Consider the following 19,779-nt stretch of genomic DNA (forward strand, 5'->3'; position numbering starts at 1 on the left):
ATTTCCAACTCAGGATGATAACTCAAAGGATAGACATCCCATAGAAAGATGAAATAGGTGTAGGAGTAGGCCATTCGGCCCTTCGAGCCATTCAATATGATCATGGCTGATCATCCTAAATTAGTACCCCGTTCCTGCTTTCTCCCCATATCCCTTGTTTCCGTTAGCCCTTTGAGCTGCATCTAACTCTCTCTGGAATACATCCAGTGAATTGGCCTCCACTGCCTTCTGTGGCAGAGAATTCCACAGATTCGCAACTCTCTGGGTGAAAAAGTTTTTCCTCATCTCAGCCCTAAATGGCCTACCCCTTATTCTTAAACTGTGACCTCTAGTTCTGGACTCCCCCAACATCGGGAACATTTCTCCTGCATCTAGCCTGTCCAATCCTTTAAGAATTTTATTTGTTTCTATAACACCCCCTTTCATGCTTCTAAATTCCAGTGAACACAAGCCCAGTCGATCCATTCTTTCATAATATGTCAGTCCTGCCATCCCGGGAATTAGCCTGGTGAACCTACGTTGCACTCCCTTTCCCTTGTATTCTTGGTACTGAATATGATGAGTTTGGTTAGGGGTTCTCTCAGGATTTGTTGAATCTTGGTACTGCCTAGGTGACTAACAGCAGAACAATTTGTAGATTGGTGGAGAGAACAATGGAGGTGAAATAAAAAAGCTTTTCTTCGCGATAGGAATGATTGAGGTATGGATGGCTTTGAAGACAATTAATAAAGGTAAAAATCAAGGGGTCACAATTTAAGGATAAGGGGGAAATCTTTTAGGACCGAGATGATGAAACCATTTTTCACACAGAGAGTGGTGAATCTCTAGAATTCTCTGCCACAGAAGGTAGTTGAGGCCAGTTCATTGGCTATATTTAAGAGGGAGTTAGATGTGGTCCTTGTGGCTAAAGGGATCAGGGGGTATGGAGAGAAGGCAGGTACAGGATACTGAGTTGGATGATCAGCCATGATCATATTGAATGGCGGTGCAGGCTCGAAGGGCCGAATGGCCTACTCCTGCACCTATTTTCTATGTTTCTATCTTGTAATTTTATGGGAATGTTGGATATTGGGAGGAAAGAAATTCCGCTGATGTCAGCTGTGACTTTCAAATTTAGAAGAGTTGAGAGAGGCTCAGTAATTCCTCTTCACTTTCTTTGCCACATTTCCATTCATCACTAGTTGTAAGATTGGCTACGTTCTTGAGTATGATTTGTCAAATTGCCAAATTGTGTATATTGTCGCCACTTTTTTTTTAACTGGATGTTTAAAATGTAAAACGACAGTATTTTTCTATGCTGTTGTTTGACTTTTTGAATTGAACAGTTAACTGTGGGTCAAGTCCAAAGATTATAGAGGAACTCTATAATCTTTGGTCAAGTCTATTGACACAATATCTTTCACCATCTTTATCCCATATTAGCATATATTAAAACGTAATGGTTTAAATGTAATTATTATATTCATTTAATAATTTGAAATGTGGTTTAATTGTGTTTGTAGATACAAACAATGAACAGATTCGTGATTAAATCTGAAGATGTGCAGTTTCTTGGCGTGTTTTTACGTTTTTCCGATTTCCGTTGCATTGGTCGATTTCCTGGAGTCCGTCCTGTCAGCCACATCTCTTTCCATTGTATTTCGTGCCGCTCACATGGTGGATTTTCCTTCCGTTTCTGATTCCCAATTTTCCACAGAGCACAAGAAACGGATATGGACACAAATCACAATTCTCGTCTCTCCCGAGCTGGCTTCGGTTCAACAATATTTTTGTAACAGTCGGTTTCACTAAGAAAGACTCCGGCGGTCGAACGCGAAGACGAAAATGATATAATGGCAGATAATCTCGTCTACAGACTTTGGTCAATTTTGGAAGAAAATCAGTTTCAATCTTGGTAGGTTGCTGAAAACGATAGGCGTGGTCTGAGAAACTGCTGCATTGGGTTAAGTTGGTGGCGGGGCACTAAGTCTTTTTTTAATAGTCCTAAATAATGTTTATCAAAAAATGATCCGTAAATATGTATGGTATGTTTTGTTATTTTTTTCTTTCTCTAGTTGTACCTTGAACTCTTAAATTTTCGACTGAATAGACTTCTAAACAGCTATCGACGTCTAAATTGTTTTTTGAAAGTATTTGCTGGAACTTGAAACTTTATAATGTAAATGATTTCGACCAACCTATAAATCTTTAGCGGCTTGCTTACTTTATCATCCAACATAGGCATTCGATTTTATAGCGTTGTGGGCAGAGCATTTGTTTCCATAGATTTTAAGAACTCTAACCAAAAGACAAACTTTGTTTATGTGGCTGTTATATCTGGATTGCGTTGTTCCCGTTTCTCCCAATCGTTTTAACCCCATAAAAAATGGGCAACGAGCCCCTGTGTGATAAAAGTAAGCTGCAGTTTACATCTTCACTTCGATATTGCAGAAGCCAACATTGCCGCTTCCATTCACGTAGGTGATATTCGTTGTGAAACAAACCATGAGGTCTTCAACTTCCAGATTATCAACGTTCTCCTCCAGGGATTCCTTATGGAACCGGTAAGCTAAGGGTTAATCACACAAGGGCCGTCTTTCCCGACAACAAGCGTGTGTTATCATTGTTTATCCGTGAACGTTTTCGAAAAGTTGTCCTTGAGTTTTTTTTAACCCCCCTTTGGGCCAATCCCTGTTAGGCAGGACCCAGTGAATATCCGTCTGAAGGATGAGAGAAAGGGACTCAATGGGTGCTTGAGGAAATTGCCTACCGATGGGCAAAGTGACACGAAAGTTGCCGGGAAGTTGACATTTTCTTGACGTTCCTGAAGCTAGTTGACCAAAGACATCCAAATCACAAATGTTTTAATTTGAGCACTGGCCGTGGCTGCGACACCTCTGGTAGCAATAACAAACACCATGCATAAAATATAATAATGCTATGATTCTGATTCCTTCACTACCTTTTTTTTTAAAGTTAATTTGATCTGTTGTTTCTCTGATTGAATTTTTGAAAAGATATCATGGATTGTCTGGATTTTTGCTAATCTCCCCCGAACTCAAAACATACACACACACACATATCTTCTGAATTTCTGAAAAATTATGAGCTGCTGGAAGAAAAGATCGCGCGAAAAAGCACTGCTTTAAGTGCGTTTGAAAAATCTAAGCCAGATAAATCATGCAGCGAGGTTGAAAGCGCGCAAGAAAACTCCAACCTCCCACGGTGCCCTTATCGTATGCAAGCTGGTGAAATGTTTATGTTCAAATGTTATTCTGGGTCAATTTGTCTCAGTCAGCTATTTAATTTGTGTGCTTGGTGTTATTCTTCCCTAGAGTGCACTTGAGAGGTCACATTCCATAGAGCTCTGAATTTAAAAGCAGACTTTCATTTACCATTTTTTGCACAGCAGATTTCACCCCTCTGTTAAACAATGCTAAAATAACCGTGCAGTTTTTTTCGAGTGGAGCAGTTCGAACGATTTCTACAAATGCCTAAGTGTACGGGAATTAAAAACTGAAAGATTGGCGTTGACTACACTTTTAATTCGTGGAAAGGTTTTCTCTTTAGAACAAAATGATGATGTGGCACTATAAGCATATATATTCACCCTTGAATTGCGTACATCCTTAGTTGATTGCTATTGTTCCTGGTTTTACATCCGGAAGGTGGCGCAATAGCCGCAACTAAATTGTGTGTTTGTGTGTGTGTGTGAGAGAGGGGGAGATACACAGAGAATGGGAGTTTGCACGTTGCCTTTACTTGCATGCACCAGTTAAAATAAAAATTAAAATGGTATTTTGCAGTTGTCAGGTAAAGAACGCTTGTAAATAGCCACAGAATTTCAGATATTTTTTTGCACTGCGATTCCTCCCACGCAATTACCATAGACATAGAAAATAGGTGCAGGAGGAGGCCATTCGGCCCTTCGAGCCAGCACCGCCATTCATTGTGATCATGGCTGATTGTCCCCTATCAATAACCCGTGCCCGCCTTCTCCCCATATCCCTTGACTCCACTAGCCCCTAGAGCTCTATCTAACTCTCTCTTAAGTCCATCCAGTGACCTGGCCTCCACTGCCCTCTGTGGCAGGGAATTCCATAAATTCACAACTCTCTGGGTGAAAAAGGTTAACCGACCTCTCGTACATTGACCCGAAACGCCGCCTATTCCTTCGCTCCATAGATGCTGCCTCGTCCGCTGAGTTTCTCCAGCATTCCCGTGTGAATATGGCCTTTTTGTCACAAAAACAGTCTCCCTCACCAATCAGGTTGGAGAATTCTTAGCATTGCAGAGTCCGAACCAGGAAGTGTCAGGTAGAATATTTAATGCAATTTCAAATTAGATGTAGAAAGGGATGGAGAATATGATTGGATTGAAATAGGTAAATTAAGTAGAAAGTTAAAAAAACATTTAAAAAAAAAACAATACTTAAAATGCAAAGGAGTGAGATAAATTGTTAGTGTTGCAAAAATTATTTGGATGTAAATGTACAAGTCATGATTAGTAAGTTAGTAGGTGACATTGTAGTAGGTGGTTTGGCAGACAGTGAAAGAAATCGAAGGTAGACACAAAATGCTGGAGTAACTCAGAAGTCAAACCAGGGCAGGATCTACACAGTGAATGGCGGGGGCCTGGGGAGGATTATAGAGCAGAGAATTCTGTGAGTACCCTGAAAGTCACTTCATCGGTAGATTGGTGGTAAATAAAGTTTTTGCTACAGTGGCCTTCATCAGTCAGGGTATTGAGCGTAGAAGTTGGGAAGTTGGTAAAGCACACGGCTACAAACTTAAAGCACACGGCATTGGGGGTTCAGTATTGATGTGGATAGAGAACTGGCTGGCAAACAGGAAGCAAAGAGTAGGAGTAAACGGGTCCTTTTCACAATGGCGGGCAGTGACTAGTGGGGTACCGCAAGGCTCAGTGCTGGGACCCCAGCTATTTACAATATATATTAATGATCTGGATGAGGGAATTGAAGGCAATATCTCCAAGTTTGCGGATGACACTAAGCTGGGGGGGCAGTGTTAGCTGTGAGGAGGATGCTAGGAGACTGCAAGGTGACTTGGATAGGCTGGGTGAGTGGGCAAATGTTTGGCAGATGCAGTATAATGTGGATAAATGTGAGGTTATCCATTTTGGTGGCAAAAACAGGAAAGCAGACTATTATCTAAATGGTGGCCGATTAGGAAAAGGGGAGATGCAGCGAGACCTGGGTGTCATGGTACACCAGTCATTGAAAGTAGGCATGCAGGTGCAGCAGGCAGTGAAGAAAGCGAATGGTATGTTAGCTTTCATAGCAAAAGGATTTGAGTATAGGAACAGGGAGGTTCTACTGCAGTTGTACAGGGTCTTGGTGAGACCACACCTGGAGTATTGCGTACAGTTTTAGTCTCCAAATCTGAGGAAGGACATTATTGCCATAGAGGGAGTGCAGAGAAGGTTCACCAGACTGATTCCTGGGATGTTAGGACTGTCTTATGAAGAAAGACTGGATAGACTTGGTTTATACTCTCTAGAATTTAGGAGATTGAGAGGGGATCTTATAGAAACTTACAAAATTCTTAAGGGGTTGGACAGGCTAGATGCAGGAAGATTGTTCCCGATGTTGGGGAAGTCCAGGACAAGGGGCCACAGCTTAAGGATAAGGGGGAAATCCTTTAAAACCGAGATGAGAAAAACATTTTTCACACAGAGAGTGGTGAATCTCTGGAACTCTCTTTCACAGAGGGTAATTGAGGCCAGTTCATTGGCTATATTTAAGAGGGAGTTAGATGTGGCCCTTGTGGCTAAGGGGATCAGAGGGTATGGAGAGAAGGCAGGTACGGGATACTGAGGGATGATCAGCCATGATCATATTGAATGGCGGTGCAGGCTCGAAGGGCCGAATGGCCTACTCCTGCACCTAATTTCTATATTTTCTATGTTTCTATGGAAGACATGTTACAGTTGGACAATACATTGGTGAGGTAGAATTTGGAGTTTAGTGTTGCTCACCCTACTATAGGAGTGATGCCATTAAACTTGAAAGAGTGCAGTGAAGATTTACGAGGATGTTGCCAGTATCGAGGGCCTGTGCTGAAAGGAGAGGTTTGTCAGGCTGGGACTTTATTCCTTGAAGTGCAGGAGGCTGAAGGATGATCTTACAAAGGTGTATAAAATCATGAAGGGGATAGATCAGGTGAATGCACAGTCTTTTTATCCAGATTAGGTGAACCAGGAAGCAGAGAATAAAGGTTTAAGGTGAGAGGGGAAAGGTTTAATGGGAACTTGAGGGGGGGCTATTTTCAGAGGGTAATGGGCATATGGACCGAGCTGCCGGTGGAGTTAGTTGAGGCACTTACTATAACATTTAAAATACATTAGGACACATACAAGGATAGAAAAGGCTTAGAGGTATATGGGCCAAATGTGGGAAAATGGGGGTGGTGTAGATGAGACATTATGTTCGCCACGGTCAAGTTGGGCTGAAGGCCTGTTTCTGTGCTTTATAACTCTGACTCGAAGTAGGCACTCACGTGACAGCAATGCATCACTCCCAGATGAGCTCAATGCTTTCTCAGCTTGCTTCAAAAGGGAGAACATTGATATACTGTACCTTCTTGGGCCCCACAGCCTCCGGTGACACTGTAATCTCAGTGATCTAAGATAATGTCAGAAGATCCTTCACGAGGGTGAATCCTCGGAAAGTGTCTGACTCCCATGGGTATAACTGGTGCCGGGTTCGGCGGGGCCCACGGCTGGGGCCTGGGCCGTAGCCACGGAGGAGTGCGGAGAGAACCCGGCGGCAATAGTGGAGAGGTCGGTGTGGCGGTCGATGATGGCGCCGGATGAGGACGGACATGTGGAAGTGAGGACGCCGCTGGCGCGGGAAGGAACAAAGGAGTACCCAGCGTGGTAGGACCGCCAGAAGGAAGGGGGAAGAACAATGAACAATGGAGGACCCAGCGTGGGGGGACTGCCGTGGGGAGGGGGAGGGGGACCTGTGTAACTTTATAAGTGCCTTTTATGGGTGCCTATTTGCATACCTAGGGTATGCAAGCAAAGAACTTCACTGTTCACAATAAAGTATTCAATTCAATTCACATTCTTAAAAACTGTGAGGACCAACCGGCTGGAGATTTTGTAGATGTTTTCAATCTTTCACTACTATGGTCTGAGGTCCAATGTCCCCACCTGTTTTAAAAGGACATCCATAAATATAGCATGTAATCCAAGAAAAGTAAGGTGACATGCCTCAATGACTGCTGACTGGTGGCATTGATATTCGCATTTCAACTCCTGCCGTAGTAAGGAACTGGAGGCATTACCATTTGCCATCACAACAGATCACCAGGGGATGTGATCTCGCTGGCTCTCCACTCTGCACTGGACCACTTGGACAATAGGAACATGTATGGCAGGCATGACCACAGACCATCATTCAACAACATGATGCAGATTGTTGATTTCAGGAAATGAAAGCCGAGGATCCATGAATCGGTCTTTATCGACCGGACAATTTCAAGTCCCTGGGCGTAAAAATCTGTCCTGTGCTCAGCTCATAAATGCATTCACAAATAAAGTTCATCAGTGTCTCTATTTAGAAGATTGAGGTGATTTGGTATGCCACCGAATACTTGGTGATCGTGGTGAAGAAACAGTTAGACAGGTACATGGATATGTTTAGCGGGATATGGACCAAACGCAGGCAGGAGGGACTAGTGTAGATGGGGCAATAGTGTAGATTGGTCGGCATGGGCAAGTTGCGCTGAATGGCCTGTTTCCATGCTGTATGACTCCATGACTATACTCTATTGAACCTTTACAAGTGTAAAGTGGAGATTATACTGACAGTTTGTATCACGGTCTGGTTCCATACTCATATGCCCAGGAATGAAGGAGGCTGGAGAAGGAGGATGCTTTTGCCTGGTCCATCATGGATACTGATCTCTCTGCCATCAAAGGGATCTACAGGAGGCGCTGCCTCAAAAGGCAGCTAATATCAACAACCCACACCACCCTGGCCATACTGTCATCTCACAACTACTATTGATAAAAAGGTACAGGAGCCTGAAAACCATGACCTCCAGGGTAAAGAACAATTTCCTCCCACCAACCATGAATACTGCACAGCACTTACTTATTTCAGAAATAATAATCTATTATGAACTTTGGTTTGGTTGCACTATGATCTTTGGCTTTGCACTATTATGATCTAATATTACCGGTTATTAATTTATTATATGTGACTAATTACCTAATATTACCAGTTATTAATTTATTATATAAGTGACTATTATTTGTGTGTCGACAAAAAAGCTGTAGAAACTCAGCGGGTGAAGCAGTATCTTTGGAGCGAAGGAAATAGGCGACGTTTCGGGTCGAGACCCTTCTTCAGACTGATGTGAGAGTGTGGGGGGGGGGGGGGGGGGGAGGAAGAAGAAAGGAAGAGGCGGAGACAGTGGGCTGTGGGAGAGCTGGGAAGGGGAGGGGGAAGAAGGAGAAAGCAGGGACTACCTGAAATTGGAGAAGTCAATGTTCATACCGCTGGTGTGTAAACTATCCAAGCAAAATATGAGGTGCTGCTCCTCCAATTTACGGTGGGCCTCACTCTGGGCCATGGAGGAGGCCCAGGACAGAAAAGCTACAACAAGTAAGAATTACATATAATTATTTTTACAACAAATGTTGGTCTATCTTTATTTTAATTTGTTTAATTGTTCAGATTTAAATACAACTAGACTAAGTGGGACCTGTTGTGTCCCAGCTTCACACGGGAGGGCTGGTCCCCCAACGCAATATTCCACCTCTCCACCAATTCCAATATACACACACACACTCACACTCACACACACACACACTCACACACACCCTCCACCTCAAACACACTCACTCACACACACTCACTCACTCACACACACACACACTCAAACACACACATATACACTCACACTCTCACATACACATACACTCACACACACACAGAATCACTCACACACAATATATATTACAGTAAACTTTCTTGAATCTACTCACACGGCTGAGCGCAGCCTCTCCACTATGGGGCTTCCGCAGTCAGTGGCACTTCCACAATCAGCATGACCTTTGCACTTACCGGAAATTACGCAATCAGCGTGACCTCTGCACTCACCGGAAATTACGCAATCAGCGCAACCTGTCCACTAAGTCACGAAATGAGCCGGACTTTTGGACTAAACACATGCGGACCTAATAAAGCATTTATTCCTTCCAAACACAGTCGGACCTAATAAAGCATTTATTCCTTCCAAACACAGTCGGACCTAATAAAGCAGTGCAGTTTCAAGCACAGGCAGGGCAGCAGGGCAAACAACTCATGGCATTGTCATTTCATTTCATTTCCAATTAAGCATTGCACTTTAAAGCACAGGCAGGGCAGCAGGCCAAACAACTCATGGCATTGTCATTAAGGGCTAACAAATCATTTATTGCAAATACATTGCAGACTCACAGTTCAGTTGATTCACAGCTTAGAATGACAGTCGTGGCCTCTCCCTCGCGATCTTGCAGAGTGACTGACTCACGTCCAGGCACCCGGGGTTTTACAGTCCTCCCCCCCCCCCCCCCCCCGGAAGGAGAGTTACCTCCATTGCGGTGATTGACAGGCAAGAGGACCAACCATCTGATCTCAAAGTTTTTTAAACACTTATAACTTATTTATTTTTCATCGATGGGAAAAATCCTCGGGGCTGGAGGAGGACTGTGAGTAAGATGGCCAAAAATCACAGTGATACAGGGTAGCGTTTTTTCTAAAATCAATATACAGCACAGACAGGAAGTGGTCAAGGTGAGACTTTTAATTATATAGATAAAGCAGAATAGAACTGTAAAAAAACTCCTTTTTTGCAAACTAAGTACAGGTTATCTCAGAAACTATAATCTATTATGAACTTTGCTTTGGTTGCACTATAATCTTTGGCTTTGCACTATTATGATCTGGTTACCTAGTATTACTGGTTATTAATTTATGATATGTGACTATTATTTGTGTGTTGACAAAAATGCTGGAGAAACTTGGCACACCTACATATGACAATTAAACACTCTTTTGTGGTCGAATGGGCAACATAAAATTATTATGTAGCATTTGAATGAGAAGGTTCACCAGACTGATTCCTGGGATGTCAGGACTTTCATATGAAGAAAGACTGGATAGACTCGGCTTGTTCTCGCTGGAATTTAGAAGGTTGAGGGGGGATCTTATAGAAACGTACAAAACTCTTAAGGAGTTGGACAGGCTAGATGCAGGAAGATTGTTCCCGATGTTGGGGAAGTCCAGAACAAGGGGTCACAGTTTAAGGATAAGGGTGAAGTCTTTTAGGACCGAGATGAGAAAAACATTTTTCACACAGAGAGTGGTGAATCTGTGGAATTCTCTGCCACAGAAGGTAGTTGAGGCCAGTTCATTGGCTATATTTAAGAGGGAGTTAGATGTGGCCCTTGTGGCTAAAGGGATCAGGGGGTATGGAGAGAAGGCAGGTACAGGATACTGAGTTGGATGATCAGCCATGATCATATTGAATGGCGGTGCAGGCTCGAAGGGCCGAATGGCCTACTTCTATGTTTCTATAAGGGAATCTTCATTTATAACCTTTTTATATATTAACCAAGCATGTGAAGATTGCGGAAGTTATGGCCCCTGATAGTTCATTAATTAATTTTTCTCAACAGAATAAGGTTCAACAGAGTATGAGAGAAAAAGAGAGAAATTGTATGCGGGAGGAAAATTGATTTTTTTGCAGTTCTATTCTGCTTCATCGTATTTAAATCAGAATAATGAAACTAATTAGAGTAAAGATAGACCAACATATGTTGTAAAGTGAGACTAGTAATTATAATTATCATGATTTGTGCACAAATATAGTTTAGTTTAGAGGTACAGTGCAGAAACAGGCCCTTCAGCGCACTGACCAGCGATCCCTGTACAACTAACACTATCCTACACACACAAGGGACAATGTACAATTTTACCAGGCCAATCAACCTACAAACCTGTACGTCTTTGTAGCGTGGGAGGAATCCGCAGCTTCCAGAGACAACCCACGGAGGCCAAAAGGAGATCGTACATACTCAGTATAGACTGCCCGGAGTCAGGATCAAACCCAGTCTCTGTCACTGTAAGGCAGTAACTCTACCCATGCGCCACCATGTCACCCCCTGGGCCACTGTGCCTTTGTATACAGTGCGTTCAAAAAGTATTCAGACCCCTTCACTTTTTTCCACATTTGGCAGTGATTACAGTCTCAAGTCTTCTTGGGTACAAGCTTGGCACACCTGTATTTGGGTAATTTATCCCATTCTTCTCTCAAGCTCTGTCAGGTTGGATGTGGAGCGTTGATGCACAGCTATTTTCGGGTCCCTCCAGAGATATTCAATCGGGTTCAAGTCCGGGCTCTGGCTGGGCCACTCAAGGACATTCACAGACTTGTCACGAAGCCACTCCTGTGTTGTCTTGGCTGTGTGCTTAGGGTCGTTGTCCTGTTGGAAGGTGAACCTCCGCTCCAGTCTGAGGTCCAGAATGCTCTGGAGCAGGTTTTCATCAAGGATATCTCTGTACTCCGTTCATCTTTCCTCGAACCTGACAAGTCCCTAGTTCCTGCCGCTGAAGAACATCCCCATAGCATGATCTGCCACCACCACCGTAGGTATGGTATTGGCCAGGTGATGAGCGGTGTCTGGTTTCCTCCAGACGTGACGCTTGGCATTCAGGCCAAAGAGTTCAATCTTGGTTTCATCAGACCAGAGAATCTTGTTTCTCATGGTCTGAGATTCCTTTGGGTGCTTTTTGGCAAACCCCAAGCGGGCTGTCATGTGCCTATTACTAAGGAGTGGCTTCCGTCTGACCACTCTACCATAAAGGCCTGATTGGTGGAGTGCTGCAAATATAGTTGTCCTTCTGGAAAGTTCTCCCATCTCCGCAGAGGAAGTCCAGAGCTCTGTTAGAGTGACCATCGGGTTCTTGGTGACCTCCCTGATCAAGGCCCTTCTCCCCTGATTGCTCAGTTTGGCCGGATGAGTCCTGGTGGTTTTAAAGTTCTTCCATTTAAGAATGACGAGGCCACTGTGCTCTTCAGGACCTGCAATGCTGCAGAAAGTGTTTTATACCCTTCCCCAGATCTGTGCCTCGCCACAATCCTGGTACGGAAGTGTACGGACAATTCCTTTGACTTCATGGCTTGGTATTTGCTCTGACATGCAATGTGAACTGTGGGACCTTATATAGACAGGTGTGTGTCTTTCCAAATCATGTCCGATCAATTTAATTTACCACTGGTGGACTCCAATCAAGTTGTAGAAACATCTCAAGGATAATCAATGGAACCAGGATGAACCCAAGCTCAATTTTGAGTGTCACAGCAAAGGGTCTGAATACTTATGCAAATGTGATATTTCAGTTATTTCTTTTTAATTACTTTGCAAAAATTTCTAAACACATGTTTTTGTTTTTTTATTACAGGGTATTGTATGTAGATTGATGATTAAAAAATTGAATTTAATCCATTCTAGAATAAGGCTGTAACATAACAATATATGGAACAAAAAGTGAAGGGGTCTGAATACTTTCTGAATGTACTGTACTTTGGCAATTTTGGCTTTGGACAGATATAGATATCTGAAGGCTGCTGTTTTAGTTAGCTTAGTGAAAATGACACTGATTCATTATTAAAATATATTGAATAATGTGAATTTGCGAGTTTTGTGGAATAGATATAGATACAAACTAAATAATAATAATAATAATATATCTTTTATTGTCATTGCACGTCAGTGCAACGAGATTTAGTGTGCAGCTCCACTGATGTACAAGAAAGGTAAATAAATACACTACATAAATAAGCAAGCTGAATTGATTGGCGTGACCATCTGAGGGTGACTGTCCAAAGGGAGTGGGTGGGGGGGCACTCATTAGGGCCGGTTCAGAGCCGCTATAGCTCTTGGGATAAAATCTGTTCCTGAGTCTAGAGGTTCGGGCGTAGAAGGCCTTGTAACGTCTGCCGGAGGGAAGTAGTTGAAACAGACCGTGGCAGGGGTGTGATGAGTCCTTATGGATGCTGAGGGCCTTCCTAAGGCACCGCGTGTGGTAGATGCCCTCCAAGGCTGGTAGCTCTGTCCCGATAATCCGCTGCGCTCTGTTGACGACGCGCTGAAGAGCTCTCCTCTCCGCCTCCGTGCAGCTGAGATACCACACAGAGATGCCATACGTTAGTATGCTCTCTGTGGTGCAGCGGTAGAACGTTGTCAGCAGCTGTTGGGGCAGACCAGTCTTTTTTAATGTCCTCAGGAAGAACAGTCGTTGCTGTGCCTTCTTGACCAGCGCGGCGGTGTTTGTGGACCATGTGAGGTCTTCTGAAATGTGAGTGCCCAGAAACTTAAAGCTGGACACTCTCTCCACACTTTCCCCGTAAATGGCGATTGGGGCGTATTCTCCAGAATGGGACCTCCTGAAGTCAATAATCAGCTCCTTGGTCTTGGAGGTGTTTAGTGACAAGTTGTTATTGGCGCACCAGTCCGCCAGGTTCTGCACCTCCGCTCTGTAGTTTGTTTCATCACCGTTGGTGATCAGCCCAATCACTGTTGTGTCGTCTGCAAACTTCTGCAAAATGCCACAGAATGATAGATTTTGTCAGTTCAAATACCTTTAAAAAAAATATGATCAGAATAAATGGTTGTGAATTGACCTCACTGGCACTGAAAATTAATCATTGGCCAGTAACAATGGTGAAGTGGAACGACATCATTAAATGCAAGGTACTACAATTTGCTAGACAACATACACAATACTGCTAATAGCTTTGTGAAAATGACATCTCACACCATACTTCCCTGTGTTTCTCATGGGAAGGTTGCAGTATTTGTAACACCACAGACTTGAAATGATCCGTTTAAGTGTCTTTCACATGATGGTTGTTAATGACTGGAATCACGTTTGTAGCCCAGATAATGAACAAATAACACAGTGGAGCCTTAATCCGTTGGGTTTTTGTTGAGGATTTTAACAGTCTGATTTTTTTTCCTTACTAGCTTTCTTGCTCATTGTTAATTAAAATGATTACATTCTCTCTTTATCTATACAACATTTTCGCAACAAATTCTTCCACATTAATTTACAGTTGCTTCTCAACCCACGCGCAGTTAATTTCACAATTCTTCAATTTAATTGCTTGAGGAAATGCAGTGGAGTGTCAGAGTAGGCTCTGCCAGCAATGAATTTATTTCACCTGAAGACTGAAATAATAGTTGATTTGTGACCCGAATTCTTGTGCATGCCTTTTGGTGAATATTGCAATAATAGCTTTAGTTTCAATTGTAGATTTATGATCAGTTGGCATCCCAAAAGAGAATTCCAAACTTCCATCAGCTTTTATATGTTGAAGAGTTTCTTGACTTCATCCCTGAAACCTCCTCCTTTAATTTTTAGACCAAGCCTCTTGACCTGAACATACAAATAATGGAAATTACTTTTCTTCTACGTACTATTATTTCCCCTTAATGGCTTGAACACTACCAAAATCACTCAGCCATTACATATCCAGGGAATATAATATAATTTATGTAATCTTGTCAAGCATCTAATCCTTTTGAGTCCAGATATGATTTCAGTAAATCTGTACTGTTCCCCCTTCAAGAACACTTCCTTCCAATGATATGATGCCCAGAATTGTTCAAAGCACTCTTGGTATGATCTAATCATACCAAGTTGGAGTGCATACTGTCGTGTCCTTGGGCAAGACACTTCACCCACCTTTGCCTGTGTGTGAATGTGTCTGATTGTGTGTGAGTGATTGGTGGTGGTCGGAGGGGCCGTAGGCGCAGATTGGCAGCCACGCTTCCGTCAGTCTGCCCCAGGGCAGCTGTGGCTACAGAAGTAGCTTACCACCACCGAGTGTGACTGAGGAGTGAATGAATAATGCGATGTAAAGCGCCTTGAGTATTAGAAAGGCGCTATATAAATCCCATCCATTATTATTATTATTATTATTAATCAGGACTTTAGTAATATATTTTCTACCTTGTTTGGTTCTTGACCTAATTTTTTCCCTTTGTTTTACATGAATGTGTTTGACCACAAAGCTTTAAATGAAGATCTAAGTCTCCTTAGTTACTATTACCCACTAACATCCCCACCAATGACCACCATCCTGCTGTTTACAACTTTTTAACATTTAGCGATTTCACTTTGGCTCCAAATTGGATGACTTCATCATTGCATCATACGCGGAATCTATTTGCTGCAGTTTGCCCCATTAGCTGAGGCTATTAACTTATTTCCACTAATAGTGGCACCTACATTTTAGTCATCAGCATCCTTGGATGTATGTCCTTGTATTTCATCATCTAAGTCATTAATAAATACAGTAAATAGATGAAGACCCAGCACCGATTACTGCCAAAGAACTTTCTGCTACAGCCGAAGAACTTTCAAAGCCAATATTGCTCATAAGCCACGTGAGAGTCCATAAAAACAACAGAACGTAGACCATCATCCTCGACCCCGAGGGATAGCCACAACGACTGCAGTTAATTAATCAGTCTTGTTATCTATATTACTAAAAGTCTGATCTTGACCACTTTTGGCTCACTGTGCTGCGATTTCCGAGAGAACGCCGCTACCTACGGCCGTCATTTTTGGCCACCTCGCTCAGAGCCCCCCTCCGCCTTCCGGGACCGGAGGATTTTTCCTATCGATGAAAAATCAGAGAGATATTAATGTTTTTTTTTGTATTTGCCATTTTCTCTGCTGCCCCTGCTGGAGGGAGGGGGAGGGACTATAAAACCAGGAAGTGGTGTGCCTCATTCAGTCTCTGCAAGATGGAGGAAGCCAGAGGGTCACGTCTCTCTGAGCTCTGAATAACACTGAACACATGTCTACTCAACTGTGAGTGCCCTTAATGTGGTTTGAAAATGAAAATATGGTTGGTTTGAAGTAAAAATGCACTGCAAATGGTTGTTTGGGTTGAGGTAATTGGTGGGGAGGTGGAATTGGTGGAGAGGTGGAATATTGCGTCGGGGGATCAGCCCTCCCGTGTGAACATGGGACCCAACGGGTCCCACTTAGTCTAGTATCTTTATAAATTCCTGCAAATTCACTCGGCTCAGGTGAAAATTTTTAGTATTCAGTCCTCAATTATAAACTTAGGTTATTTGCTGACAACAGGTTCTATGATAAATAATAGTTGCTTATTCATTTATGCACCAGGTGTTTTAGTCTTCCTCACTTTGCTGTTAACAATTTATCTTTAAAGTACTTAGAAATCTGTTTTTGCAAGGGCAACTCTAACCAACAGCAGATGGTATTATATGCTTATTATAGAAAATTACAGCCCAATGCTTTGTTTAATGATTTAATACATGTTAAATAATTATAATACAAATCATAGGTAAAAAAGTTATTTAGCAATTTTTAAAGATGCCTTTAAAATATTTCCACTTGATGAATTATATTTCATAGAAACATAGAAAATAGGTGCAGGAGTAGGCCATTCGGCCCTTCGAGCCTGCACCGCCATTCAATATGATCATGGCTGATCATCCAACTCAGTATCCTATACTTGCCTTCTCTCCATACCTCCTGATCCCTTTAGCCACAAGGGCCACATCTAACTTAAATATAGTCAATAAACTGGCCTCAACTACCTTTTGTGGCAGAGAATTCCAGAGATTCACCACTCTCTGTGTAAAAAATGATTTCCTCATCTCGGTCCTAAAAGACTTCATCTCGGTCCTAAAAGGTCCTAATAATATTCTTAATGGTTAATTAAATACATAAATATAAATACATGGGTCCATCTGCATGCAAACATCTACATTATAGTGTTGCTTGATTATTTAGTAGTGGAAAGAGAACCATGAACGCCTGATGACTTATCCCTACCCAAAATCAGGAACAAAATGCAAGACTGTACAGTTATTCCAGCTGCGATCGGTTAACAGGTCAAACAAGCAACAATATTATTGTGTCTTGAAAGCTCAATTTCACCCCATTTAGGCACTTATCAATGGCATTTCCAGGGAAGGGGTTTTTTTTTTGAAGATTCATAACAATTCCTTAAATATTTGAGTGCATTTCCATGAGTTGGCTACCTCGTTTGATTTAATGGTAGTATGACTACCATTTCACTTCATCCAATTAACTTTCAATATACAGAATTAAATCACCTTAACTAGTGAATATTTAGATTGACTAAAATCATGCCAACCATTTGAGAATGTCTCAAGAGTCAAGAGTCTTTAATTGTCATATGTTCCGGATTGGACAATGAAATTCTTACTTGCTGCAGCACAACAGAATATGTGAATATGTAAACATAGTACATATCAGGGGAAGAGAAAAAAAAAGAAAATGTTCAACAAATAACAAATATAGTGCAATAATAAAATAGTATTTTGCAGTTCAGAGCTTAGAGCTTATTCGTTGTTGCGTTTAATAGCCTGATGGCTGCAGGGAAGAAGCTGTTCCTAAACCTGAACGTTGCAAATTGCCAGTGAAATTGCATCCTCTGTTGACCTGTTGTGGCGGTATGCAAACTGTAGTGACACCATAACCAACCTATCAAAGCACTTCATCACCACAGACGTTAGTGCCACTGGTCCAAAGTCATTGAGGCACGTCACCTAACTCTTCCTGGGCACCGGTATTATTGATGCCCTCTTAAAGCAGGTGGGAACCTCAGACGTGAGAGGTTGAAAATGTCCACAGAAACTCCCGCCAGTTCGTCTGCGCAGGTCTTAAAAAACTCGATCGGGTATACCATCAGGTTCAGGCCCTTTCCGAGGGTTCACCCCCCTAAAGGATCTTCTGACGTCGTCCTCTGTGACTGTAATACCTTTAGGGCGAATGGGGGCTCGGGAAGCTACATTAGTGTTCTCCCTATCGAACCGTGCGTAGAACGCATTGACCTCGCCAGAGAGTGATGCTGCACTGTTGTTTGAGCTGATTTGGCCTTGTAGGAGGTGATGGCATTCAAGCCCTGACACAGTTGCCGATCATCCGCCTCATCCTCCAGCTTAGAGCAGGTGTCCCTTTTGGCCCTTTTGATGGCCTTACCAAGGTCCGATCTGGACTTCTTATAGACCTCTGCATCGCCAGACCTGAATGCCCGGGATCTGGTCTTCAGAAGAATGCGGATCTCTCATGGTTCATCCAAGGCTTCTGGTTAGGAAACACTCTGAATGTTTTTGTTGGAACACAGTCCTCCTCCTTCCTTAGAAAGTCTGTAACCACTATGTTTGGATTCTTCAAGTATATTGTAAGATGTTTCGCCTGGATTCCTCTTTCTGGTGACATGCATGGTTTCACATTTGGAAAGGTTGAACTGCATGCCCCATTGTTGTGACCACTCAACCATTGTATCGAGATCCTTTTGGAGAGCATCTTATCATCAGCTGACTTAATTGGATGGTACAGCAAACAATCATCAGCGAATAGTCTGGTCATGCTTGCGACTTTTTCATGGATGTCATTTATATAAAGCAAAAACAGATGTGGACCAAGTACTGTGCCCTGAGGTATACCACTCAAGTCCTTGAACATTGAACATTGAGTCCTTGAACATTGCGCAGTCTACAGCTTCCAAGCAGTCCTGGAGTTGTTCCTCTGCCTCCCCCGACCAGCTCTGTACAATCCTCACCTCTGGGGGTGCTTTCTTCAGTTGCTGCCTGTATGCAGGAAGAAGCAGCACCGCTGAATGGTTGGATTTTTCGAAGTGAGGGCAAGGGATAGAGCGATAGGCGTCTTTGATGGTCGTGTAGCAGTGGTCAATGATCCTCTGGTGCTGCAGGAGACATGTTGGTGGAAGTTAGGGAGCGATTTCTTCAGGTTGGCTTTGTTGAAGTCCCCGGCTATGGTGGTAAATGCCTTGGGGTAAGCCGTCTGGTTCTTGTTGACCACGGCGTGCAGCTCCTCCAGTGCCAGACGGACGTCTACCTGGGGTGGGATGTAGACCGCGGTCAGGATGATGGAGGTGAATTCCTTTGCTAGGTAGAAGGGGCGGCACTTCACCGTCAGGTGCTCCAGGTGTGGAGAGCAGGAATTACTGCCACATCTGAGCACCACGAAGAGTTGACCATGAGACAGATGCCCCCTCCTCCCCCTTTCCCAGATGCCTGCGTACGGTCCATACCGTGGATGGAGAAACCTTCAGGCTGAACTGCTGAGTGTGGGGAGCTGGGGGTGAGCCATGTCTCTGTGAAACAGAACACAGAGCATTCCATCCGCTCCTTTTGGTAAAGCAGCCTCCATCAGCTCCTTTGGTAAAGCAGCCTTGACCTTAAGTCCTCCACTTTGTTTTCTAGTGATTGTACGTTGGCTTTCCAACCATATGACAATGTCTCACTGAAAGCCTAGGGAAATAAGTACCTCCTTATAACATGTATTGTGCCCTATATCCAAAACCATAAACATCAAACATATTAGATTATGGTAACATTACACTAATGCCATTGAATGAGACATTATTCAATAAACCTCACACTGTGCATTTGCTTTTGATTAAAATTCTAATATGCTGTTTCAACATAAATATTTAATACTCCACAATTAAGTATATTCAAATGATGTGAAAATCTAATGGTAAAATATCATGATGATTTCAATAAAATATTAGAATTTAAATGCTGATTTATGTAACTAAATTCAGGAGGACATTATAAGTAAGTATCTATTTAACTATTAAAAGTCTGATCTTGTATGTCGATGTATTTGTGTGTGTTTGTTTGTGTGTAATCACATCTACGCGAACAAAAACGACGTGGTAACAGTAACATTTTTACATATTCCGG

At 42.8% G+C, this 19,779-nt stretch overlaps 1 protein-coding gene across 5 annotated transcripts in view; it reads left to right on the top strand.

Annotated features, from left to right (window-relative positions):
• Positions 1-1,606: 1,606 nt before the first annotated feature.
• The window catches only part of asap1 (ArfGAP with SH3 domain, ankyrin repeat and PH domain 1), a 184,700-nt gene continuing 166,527 nt past the window's right edge, over positions 1,607-19,779 (top strand). For 2 of the 5 annotated variants that reach the window (XM_033018986.1, XM_033018989.1), the window contains exon 1: positions 1,608-1,894. In XM_033018986.1, coding sequence (XP_032874877.1) covers positions 1,833-1,894 — 62 coding nt within the window. In that variant the 5' untranslated portion in view covers positions 1,608-1,832. Of the gene's footprint in view, positions 1,895-2,006; positions 2,025-2,430; positions 2,544-19,779 lie in introns of those variants that run through there. The other 3 variants (XM_033018987.1, XM_033018988.1, XM_033018990.1) reach the window with 3 other exon arrangements.

This window comes from Amblyraja radiata, chromosome 4, assembly GCF_010909765.2.
Source record: "Amblyraja radiata isolate CabotCenter1 chromosome 4, sAmbRad1.1.pri, whole genome shotgun sequence".
NCBI lineage: Eukaryota > Metazoa > Chordata > Chondrichthyes > Rajiformes > Rajidae > Amblyraja > Amblyraja radiata.